The following is a 12,009-nucleotide window of genomic DNA, read 5'->3' as shown; positions in this document are numbered from 1 at the left end:
GTTTCCCAACTACACGTGCGATGTTACAATGCAAGATCAGACGTGCGTCAGATCGGAATTCTCGCGCGAGACTCTGAATTGTTATTAAAAATGATTAACTGCACAAAGTTTGCTTGCTATATGTACACATAGCACCCCATATTGACAGAAAAAACACAGAATTGTTGACATTTTTGCAGAAAAAAAAGAAAAAAAGAGAAACTAAAATATCACCAAGTATTCAGATCATTTGCTGTGACACTACTATTTTTAACTCAGGCGCTGTCCAATTCTTCTGATCATCCTTGAGATGGTTCTAGACCTTCATTTGAGTCCAGCTGCGTTGATTATACTAAATGGACTTGACTAGAAAAGCCACACACCTGTCTAAATAAGACCTTACAGCTCTCAGTGCATGTCAGAGCAAATGAGAATCATGAGGTCAAAGGAACTGCCTGAAGAGATCAGAGACAGAATTGTGGCAAGGCACAGATCTGGCCAAGGTTACAAAAAATATGCTGAACTTAAGGTTCCTAAGAGCACAGTGGCCTCCATAATCCTTAAACGGAAGACGTTTGGGACGACCAGAACCCTTCATAGAGCTGGCCATCTGGCCAAACTGAGCTATCGGGGGAGAAGAGCCTTAGCGAGAGATGTAAAATAAGACCCCAAATATCACTGTAGCTGAGCTCCAGAGATGCAATCGGGAGATGGGAGAAAGTTTGTAGAAAGTCAACCATCACTGCAGCCCTCCACCAGTCAAGGCTTTATGGCAGAGTGACCCAATGGAAGCCTCTCCTTAGTGCAAGACACATGTACGTTTGCTAAAAAAAAAAACCTGCAGGACTCCGAGATGGTGAGAAATAAGATTCTCTGGTCTGATGAGACCAAGATATAACTTTTTTGGCCTTGATTCTAAGCGGTATGTGTGGAGAAAACCAGGAACTGCTTATCTGTCCAATACAGTCCCAACAGTAAAGCATGTAGGTGGCAGCATCATGCTGTGGGGGTGTTTTTCAGCTGTAGGGCCGCATTAATCTTTTCCTCGATTGCAACCACTGGTTGCAACCGAGGAAAAGATGAGTGCCGCCAAGTACAGGGATATCTTGGATGGAAACCTTCTCCAGAGGGCTTAAGACCTCAGCTTGGCCAAAGGTTCACCTTCCAACAAGACAATGACCCTAAGCAAACAGCTAAAATAACAAAGTGGCTTCACAACAACTCCGAGACTGTTCTTGAATGGCCCAGCCAGAGCCCTGACTTAAACCCAGTTGAACATCTCTGGAGAGACCTGAAAATGGCTCTGCACTGACGTTTACCATCCAACCTGTCAGAACTGTTGAGGATCTGTAAGGAGGAATGGCAGATAATCCCCAAATCAGGTGAAAAACTTGCTGCATCTTTCCCAAAAAGACTAATGGTCTTCTACTTAATACTGAGCAAAGGGTCTGAATACTTAGGACCATGTGATATTTCAGTTTTGAAAAATACTTCTGTTTTACTGTCAATATGGGGTCCTGTGTGCACATTAATGAGAACAATAATACTAAAATAACTTAAATTACTTTAGCAAATGGCTGCAATATTACAAAGAGTGAACATTTTAAGGGGGTCTTTTTAAAAATATTATTATTTTATTTTATTTTTTACCAAATTTTTCCTTCATTTTAGCACACATATCAAATCCGACATGTGGATGGTGTATATCAAACTTAAAAAAACTTACAAATAAACACAAATAAACAAACAAATAAATAAAAGTCGGAGCTGTTGTCCAAGAGCTCAGAATAGGATGTCCTGTGATTGGCTGAGGTTGTGACCTTTGTTTTATTCACTGCTCTGGTGATGTGCAGATATTTGCGTTTGTTGGCTAAGCATTTTTGTAGGCCTTCCACCAGAATCGCACTTAACTAGACCCAACATGGCCTTGCAATTTCATATTTAACATATCATATTTAGTGCGATGAACTTTCTAGTCATGAATTTCCATCGCAAACACAGGTCTGTCGATACATCATGGCCCTGAACAAGATTCATTCTACTTTCCCCTCACTTCCTTTCAAAAAAAATATTTCGCATTAAAAAGGAGTATCAAAACAAGCAGCGTTTGGATTGTGGAGACCTCCACTGTGGATGACTCCTAACCAAATAAATGGATAATATATTTGCTCCAGGCACTTCAGTACACTCCTGCCTGCCCATTGATTTCTGTATCCCGGTTTAGTGTCTAATTTCCACTATTTAATGGGCTTCTGGAGGAGATTTTGCCATGAGGAGAAGAAACGGGGTGGGAAGGTTCGGGAGAGAATAGAGTCATACGATGTCAGCTATGTGGAGAAACTCGCATTATCAGTCTTAAGTCTTTGATAAATGGAGCTTTGATCATAGAAAAGAACATAGATGAGAGAGCCACACCATTTGATCGACAGAATCTGAAAAAAAAAAAAAAAAGCAAGCGCGAGCTGCCTTGTACACATTTATTGTTTAGGGCTCAATGTGAGAGATGAGTTTATTTGGGGATGACAGATACATTACGCCCTGAAAGGAGCGCGGGAGATGTCAGTTGTATGCGTCAGAGAGAAGAGAAAAGAAAGAGTCTTCCATTTTCCCTCTTGATTTAAGTCAAACTTCATGCTGCTTTCCATTGAGCTGACAGCAAGGTGAGACAAAAAAATAAAATAAAAAAATCCCATCACTATCACTTTGAATTAAGGTAGTGTCTCCAAAGTAAGGAACACAAACGTCCCACAAAAGTTCTTGGTTTTTACTGTCAAAAAGATCAACTTAAAAACAACATCTGGAGTTAAAGAACTGAAGTTACTCAAAACTCAGACAAGACTACATGTATATTCATAAATGTATTTAAAGAATGAACATGATTTTACCAAGTAGGACAAGTTCCTGAATCATATCTTTTACTCAAATCACTAATAAAAAAAATAACTTTTTATTGTCAAAACAATTGCAGATATGACAATGTGCAATTCACACCGATCAGGCATAACATTATGACCTAACATTGTGTCGGTCCCCCTTTTGCTGCCAAAGCAGCCCTGACCTGTCGAGGGATGAACTCCACTAGACCCTTGGAGGTGTGCTGTGGTATCTGGCACCAAGATCCTTTAAGTCCTGTAAGTTGTGAGGTTGGGCCTCCATGAATTGGACTTGTTTGTTCAGCACATCCCACAGATTCTTAATTGGATTGTGTTTTGGGGAATTTGGAGACCAAGTCAACACCTCAGACTCGTTGTTGTGCTCTTCAACCCATTCCTGAAGATGTTTTGCTTTGCGGCAGGGCACATTATCCTGCTGAAAGAGAATCAGAACCAGCATTAACTTCTTAAGCAATTTGAGCTACAGTAGCTTTTCTGTTTGATTATACCACACATGCATCAATGAGCCTTGGCCACCCATGGCTCTGTCGCCGGTTTACCACTGTTCCTTCCTTGGAGCACTTTTGATAGATACTGACCACTGTAATAAAACACCCCACAAGAGCTGCAGTTTTGGAGATGCTCTGACCCAGTCGTCTAGCTATCACAATTTGGCCGTTGTCAAACTCACTCAAAACCTTATGCTTGCCCATTTTTTTCTGCTTCGAACACATTAACTTTGAGGACAAAATGTTCACATTCTGTCTAATATAGCCCACTCACTAACAGGGTCCGTGATGAAGAGATAATCAGTGTTATTCACTTCACCTGTCAGTGGTCGTAATATTATGCCTGATTTGTGTATCATAATAATAATAATAATAATAAAACATATTAAACTTAAATTTAAACTGTTGACAAAAATGACAACAAAAAATAACACAAAAACAAAACAAAAATGTTTTGAAGGAATGTGCTAGTTTTTTTGTAAGTTTTAATGCACTCTTTAAGCACTAAACACAAACTTGAGTATGGTGAATATTGTATTACAGTAATGTACATTATATATATTTTTTTTCTGTAGTTCAGGATTTCACAACAGCAATTAAAAACTGTTTTTAAGTATTGAACACTTAAGTAAGGGATAATGTACAGTACTGGTCAAAAGTTTAAAACAAAAGTATACAAAAAACAGGAAACGGTATCAAATCGTTGGTACACAATGGTTTCTGAAGCATCATGTGACTCTGAAGACTGGGGTAATAGCTGATATAAAACATAAATAAATAAATAAATAAACAAACAAACAAACAAACAAACAAACAAACAAACAAACAAACAAACAAATAAATAAAAATCAGCTTTGTATCACAAACATAAATTATAGTGTATAGTATATTATAGTAGACAACTATATGTACAATTTTAAATTGTAATAATATTTCACAATATTACTGTGTTTCTGTAGTTTTGATCAAATAAATGCAGGCTTTATGAACAAAAGACACTTCCTCAAATTTTCAAACATTAAAAAGAGTTATGTTTCCAAACCTTTGACTGGTACTGTACATCCAGCTGGTTGTTCTCTCAAAAAATAAACCCAGACAGGGTGATCAGTTATATTGCTATAACCAGCTGAACATTATCCCACTTATTACACAGCTACTTGCCACATAAGTAAACAATTAGGCACATAATATTGACATATTTTATTAGCTCATTAAAAAGGCTTCCGTGAACACAAACAGTTCCATAGCAAGCAGCTTTGAGCCTAGATGAACGAACAAGTCCAAACAAGATGTACATTTCAAGGACAATGTATAGTCAAATCAATTGTTACAGAACTTTTCACCCAACAATATAATGATGAGCACCTGACATATTGATTTGATACCTTTACCCATTTATGATCTTGTCCATTACTGTGTACAAAACAATTGTTCTATACCAACAAAACTAACTTCAACAATATTATTGTACGCTTACTATTAATACTGTGGTCCTCTGGTTTCAGTAAATACAGTTAATAACAGGCACAAGATGGCACCAGCTGTGTTTGAATAGAACTTAAGAGATTGTGCCTCTTTAGTGTGATATGAGAGACTTGAAAAAAGCACCAGCCTCAAAATCCATTGTCATCCGCAACAAACTTTGTTTGCTTCTTTTGTTTTACTTGTTTCCTGTTTCAAATCAACACCCCCTTTCTAACGTCACAAAATGGTATAATTTTGAATTTAGCTTCCCCATTTGCAAATGTGGAAATCATAAATACCTTGTTTCTGTTTCCACTTAAAGACAGCATTAACGTAGCGCTTGCATCAAAACTGAAGTATAATTTGGTCTAAAGTGTATCCCTAGGCCTCATATAAAGAGAGAGAGAGCGCCATCTAATAATACATATGCACACAGCTACTTGTAATTTCTCACCTTGCTGTCTGCGGTATTGAATGTTGTGATGTTAATGATTAAAAAGCTCAGAAGGCTTAATTGATTTTCTTAATTGATTGCTGGCTGGGGGGTGGCTGATCCCACTGTGTCTCTAATTAAAACCGTTTGAGTGACCTTGTACGTTCAAATTCTGCTACTAACAGTTTTCATGTTGTATTGCATGAATCAATGTATCTGCTACTTACATTTAAATATTGAACATATATTCTGATATCTTCTTTTTTTGCTGCTTTTTTTCTAGATCTTTGAGCGAATTCTGTTCATCTGGGCGATACGTCATCCAGCAAGTGGTTACGTTCAGGGCATCAACGACCTTGTCACACCCTTCTTTGTTGTTTATGTTTTCGAATATATTGGTAAGTCAATAACTCTTTTGCAGTATGATACATATGTCACATAGTTATGTATAGGGTCCTGGCAGACTAGTAAAACAGCACAGCTGTGCAAACTCGCTAGTTTTTCTGTTGGTTACATTTGGTGTTAAATCAGCATGAGTGTTATACCAACTGACATATGGCTAGCGGCATGCATTTTCATGCCATTTTCTCAATCATATTTCATAATATTTGTCATAACCTGCCCCTTTAACTCTTCCAAGGATCTTCAGTTACTTTGTCAGATTCAATCGTTGTAGTTGTTCCCAACATCTTTCTTTTTCTTGACCTTTACACCTTTAAGTGCGTGATTTCTAGTAGACTAAACAGGCTGTCCAGACTAATGATTCTGAAGTGCCCAGGGGGACCATTCCAATGGAATTATGAGAGAGTAATATCCTGAAACCATGCAATGAGCAAGGCTCAGCTCAATTGATGCCCTCAACAGATGGAGGATGAGCTTCTTTTCCCCTGGCTCTGCAGTTGCTGGCATGTATGGGGATACATTTTTCCTGGGTCATTTGACCTTGTCTGATCCTCGAAGAATCAAAGCCCCCATTTTGTTTTTACAAGTTCCGTCCAATTTGTCCTTTAGGCCAGAAAAATACTCTACACAAGTACACAAATATTTGCGTGACAGTAGATGATCTGAAAGAGAAAGGTTACATTGCATCGCTGCTCATTTGCATGCATTTCTGCTCAACTTTGTTGCCAGCATTCGCAGTTGCCAACATACTTCCCTGAGAATGAGTGACTTCTGGTCGCTTCTTCACAACAAATCAGTGTCAGTGTGGACACCCCTTCATTGCATTCTGAATTTTTAATTAATGCAGTTATTTGTGTGATTTTCAAAATGTGGATTTGAAGATTTAGCATTAAAGACTGGGCTCCAAACTAACATGAGAACACTATTTATAATTAAAGTTAAATGAATCATAAAATACTATTGTTTTGCATTAATAAGTGCAGTTACTAATAATACGATGTTTGTTTATTGGAAATTTGACAGTGAAACACTGAGCTTGAATTAAGATGCAGATTAAATGTACTTTTATTGACAACAGTAATGTGCAAAAAACATTTTTAGAGAAAAAAAAAAAAAAAATCAATTTTCTACTCTTATTTAAGTATCTTTGTTCTTTTATAGTATCATACTGAGCTGAGAAAGAGCTTTCATGTTTATAAAAGGAGCACTCTTGTTTCCTGTGTAATTCAGTTATACAATTTTAGTTTTTCGTGAGTCTGACTTTGTGAGAAGCCAATAAGTTCTCCTCTGCCACCCTTTACTGGTTATATATAAGTAATAATTTTTTTAATTATTTTTTTAATAAGTGTTTGTTTGCCACAAAGTTATAGTTTTACAATTCATCTTAAAAATAACATTTAAATTATATAATATTTAGAGCTTTGAAGTGCTGGAAAAAGTGTGAAGCACTTAAAAGACCTTGAAAAGTGCTTACATTTCACTCAATTTCAATTAAATGTCACTCAATAATAAAAACAAAACATTCAATTATTTCAGCCACAATACCACTGTTACACAAACACCATGTCCTAGCTACACGCAGCATGATAAGATTCCAGAGAAAACCAACTTGTCTGTCCACACCAGAGATTAATCTGTCTGCACTTGCAAGGAAATGGAAAAGTACATAATCAAATTCACAAATATTACTAAAAATACATACTGTGTTGGTAAAACAATCTTTATCATAGAATATACTTGTTTGTTCACAGGATGAACATTATTGTTTCAATTGGTTTCATCTCAAGATCTGAGGTGAATTACTTTTTTTTGTTTTTAGTACGACTATCAAAGCTGGGAGCACTAAATTATATTCAAAGTCACATTACTGAGGTTGTCATTGCCATTTTTTGTGCGCATGATGTTGCAGAAATAGAAACCATTTCTAAAATAGAATCATCCCGTGTCGCCATCGCGGCCGGTAGGGCAAAAACTCAAATTAACATGGAAAAGATACCTTTAATCAAGTTGCGGAATCACAGCAGTTGCTGCATTAAATCCATGGTGATTTTGGTGATTTGTCGATTGACAATTGACCCTTCACTAAGCCACACTCGAAAACCGCCACAGACCAAACGTGGCTTAGCAATCGTAACTAGGCGCGGAAGGTCTGTCAAGCTATTGAGCGAGGGAAACTTGCCGAAGCATTGTGCAAAACTGATACTTAAAAGTTTGGACGGAGTGTGGAATTTTTTTCCTTCCCGAAACCTAAAACCCAAGGTGAGAAATGCCAGGTGTGAATTAAGCAGTCTGCAAATAAATGTCGACATGATAAATAAAAACACCTACGTTTGCTCCAACGAATTGAAAAAAAAAAAACAACAACAACAAAAACACAAGGCTTTTGATTCATGGAAATTATTACATATGATGCACTATATAGACCAGGGGTCTCCAACACGTCGCTCGGGAGCTACATGTAGCTCGTGGCCTGATTGGAGGTAGCTCGCCAAGACGTAGGCTACTTTGCATCTAATCAGAGTGAGCTAATTTAGATTGACAAATGTCAATGTAAACATGCAAATGTAGGGTTGTCACAAGTACAGGTAGGCTACTTTAGTACGATATTGGTAGTGAAATTAAAATAAAAAAAAAGACGATACCAGCATTTCTGTATTACCGGTTGTACCGACTCCCGAGTATATTCTGTACACGCAGCTTTCGTGTTAATCCAAGCGCAGGGCTCCAAACTGTAGCCGAATATATACTAGTGTCTGTGAATATTAAACTGTAAATTACTATTTAAATATTACTCCTGCAATTTCTGCATGAATAACAGGCGCGGATGCGAGGACGCGGCAGGGTGCGGCATCGCGGGCCAGCGCGTGCACACTCGCGTGTCTCTGCCGTGTGCCACTATGATGACACACGAACACATAAACTGTCACTTCATGAGAATTTAACGTTTCATTTAAGTAAGCTGTCATATGAACACAGACACTCAAAGGTCTTCACGGCAAGCCGTCATAATAAAAGTTTGGTTTAACGTTGAGAAATTGACAGAATATATTTGGCTACTGTTGCAGCCTATACAGTAGATGTAACTACATCTCTATGTAATAATAATAAATCTCTACTAATAATAATAATAGTTATGCCTAGATGGTTCCTTATTTTTCACTTGATATTTTATGTATAAACAATAATTACTTTTTAAACAGCATACGGCCTTTAAATGTTTAAATGTATGATTTACTTATAATAATTATCTTCATAAATAATAAACGTTTTAAATGTAATAGATTTTTTTTTTGATAGATTTTTTTTTAAATAGTGAAAAAAAAAAAAAAAAAAAAAAAAAACATTTTGCTGTGGTACCAAAATTGGTACTGACTGCCGTAAAATGTTTATGGTATTGGTACCGACTACTGGAACTTCTACTACACTCTTTCAGGTGTAAAACAGTTTGGGTTGTTGTTAATATGAGAATTATGATGCATTATTAAAGAGTATTAAGTATTGTAGAACATGAGTAGCTCTTGGCGACTTTCATTTTTTAAAAAGTAGATCTCAAATGAAAAAAGGTTGGAGACCCCGGGTATAGACTATACAAAGGACTGTCTTTTAGCTTTATTAATTATGTATCATAGCTTGTTAAGAGAAATTGTTTGCAAATTAAGACCTTCATCATAAGGTTTGTTGCGGTGGCTGTGTGGTGGCCCGTCGTGTTAGAGAGTGACGTTCTGTTATATGGCTGTATTTCAGTAACTGGAGTTTTTGATGTATGGCTCAGGTCAGTATCTCCGGCTATTGTCAGGTCCAAGGCGTAGATTAGACCCACGACGTGTGAGCAGTAGCCCGGCGCGCTAAATATAAATGGGAGAATCATTGCAAAGTGGTCAGGCTAATGCCTTGTGTTTATTCCACAAGATTTATGGAGAAGCTGTTTGATTTATAATTATTAGATTATTTTCTAATTTCACTTACGCTGCTGTGCATGAGCATGTATGAGGCAGCTGCTGATTGCAGTGGGAACTATAGGCTTTAGCTTCAATTTTAATGAAATTATTCTCTTATCAGTTGCATGGTATTTCGTGGATATATCCCACAAATGCATACTGCAGTCCCTTTTGTCTTGCTCTCTCAGATATTTCACCTGTTCCCCAAAAATGACTAATTATCTCCTTGGAAATATCTGACACCGGCAAATATACTGTAATAGACGGGCCAGATGCGAAAACTTGACAAAGCTTGGTCAAATGTTCGTGGCCCTTTTTTTTCTGGTTTTCACGTCAGCGCTCTTTGATTTGATATCTGTGGTTTATAACAGAGAATTTTGCATTGAATTTGATTGGTTCTCACTAGATTTCGCAGTAATGCTATTAATTCTGCTTTAAATTCAAATGCTTTCTTATTGGATTTTAGTGTTGGGAACACTAACATTTCAATTTTCAACTTAATATCCAAATAAAATGAATAACTAAATTAACTGTATCAACTATATCACTGTGCACATTGTCACTATATGACAAACTGAAATGTGCTAATAACATCACAAATTTCTCCCGAGCGACTGTACAGCCGACTCAAATTTTGTTGCAATATTTTCCTGTTTAACACCATGAAGCTGCTTTGAAACAATCATCATTGTAAATGTATAAATAAAGTTCACTTGACTTGACTTGGATCTTATAAACAGTCAGCGGAGCGCAGCGCAGCTCAGACAAGTAGCATGGTTTTGTTTCACTTTAGTTTCATTTGCCGTTTGATGCTTCTCATATGCAACAGAAATGGAAGCGCTTATTAGTTGCACAATGTGGTGACATTGTGGTGCGATATGATGTCAAACTAAATGTTGTCCCACCAACAGGGTAAAAAAAGGTGTCAAAATTTGGTCGCAATCTGGAGCCTTTAAAACATTGGTTCACAAAAAAAACCTTATCACATACTCACCATAACATCAAGCAAAAATCATACGACTGTCATTCTTCATTCATTGAGAGATCCTAAGAGATTTTCTCCCTTTATTGAAAGCCAATGCTTGTGCAACCAAATGATTATGCGTTAAAAGTCAAAAAGACATTGTAAAAGTACTCCATTTGAATAGAATGGTCTAATATTAAGTCTTCTGAAGAGAGACAATTGCTTTATATGATTAGTCAAGCAAGCACATTTCAGCTTCCGCTGAACCTATTTGATGCGCTTTATGTATGCGATTTGATTAATGTTTAAATATGTGAACAAAAGCCTACATTAAATCTGCTGATCATATAAAAGCCATTGTCTCGTCACAAGATTTGCATTAAACCGTTCACTTCATATGGAATATTTTTTACAATGTCTTTATGAACATTTTGACTTTTTTTGGACTTTCAGTGGGCTTTCACACAGAAATTTCCATTTAAAATATCTTTGTTCTGAAGAGAAACAAACATATTATGGGTTTGGAACAAAATGAGGGTGAGCGATGTCGCTTGGTTTTGATGCACCATTTGTTATTTCCTTATTGTTTTCTTTCTCCGAGCAGAGTTTCTGGCTGTTTGTGTGGTAAAATGAGATGCTTAATTGTTCGTTCTCTGAAAGGAATACTTTATTGGTTTTGTATGCTTCTGTGTTTGTATACTTAGCAGAAGACAAAGACAGTGCCTGAAGAAGGCCCCTGTTCTCCCATGATAAAGATGTTTGGGACAACACTCTCTCTTCACTGTGTGTAGAGGAAAGTTCGTAGAAAATGTACCTGTACCAACTTTCCTTGCAATTTATTTCCCAAAATTCCACCCGGCGCAATAAGGCATGGTGCCATGTGTGACAGATACTCATTCAAAGTGTGCTATGTGGGCCAAGTGCTGACTGCTGAGGGCAAGCAGTAGCAAAACATCACGGCTTCACTCTGACGAGACAACCATATCCATCAATTTACGTGTAACGACGCACACCAAGGAATTCTTACTTGTCTACAGTATTTTGGAAGCTACTTTGAATTATTAATAGCTTGGGTAAATACAGTTTTAAAATAGTTTAACTACATTCAGTACAGATGGCTTAAGGAATAACTACAAATGAATAGTTCATGGAAAAATTATAATTTTCATGCAAGTAATGAGGGTCACCACCTTTGACATTGGTTTCACTGTGTAGCACAAGGAAACATTTTGAAGGTTAGAGAGTCCTAGCAGTTACAATGAACGGAGTAAAGCTTTCAATGTTTAGAAAATCATAAATAATGTCCATGACTTGTGGACTACATTCCATGTCTTCTAAATCATACAATAGCTTTGTGAGAAACAGACCAGAATGAAATAGTTTTTTTATTGATTTTTAATTTATTTAATTTTTTTATTGTGAGAATAGTAGTTATGACTGATTTAGA

General features: G+C 36.8%; 1 protein-coding gene across 3 annotated transcripts in view; it reads left to right on the top strand.

Annotated features, from left to right (window-relative positions):
* tbc1d22a (TBC1 domain family, member 22a) overlaps positions 1-12,009 on the top strand; it is a 226,246-nt gene that overhangs the window by 60,521 nt on the left and 153,716 nt on the right. For all 3 annotated transcript variants that reach the window (XM_067428083.1, XM_067428084.1, XM_067428085.1), the window contains one exon: positions 5,542-5,656. In XM_067428083.1, the coding sequence (XP_067284184.1) occupies positions 5,542-5,656 (115 nt within the window). The remainder of the gene's footprint in view (positions 1-5,541; positions 5,657-12,009) is intronic.

This window comes from Pseudorasbora parva, chromosome 20 (genome assembly GCF_024679245.1).
Source record: "Pseudorasbora parva isolate DD20220531a chromosome 20, ASM2467924v1, whole genome shotgun sequence".
In the NCBI taxonomy this organism is placed as follows: Eukaryota; Metazoa; Chordata; class Actinopteri; order Cypriniformes; family Gobionidae; genus Pseudorasbora; species Pseudorasbora parva.
This window is presented reverse-complemented; position numbering and strand designations above follow the sequence as displayed.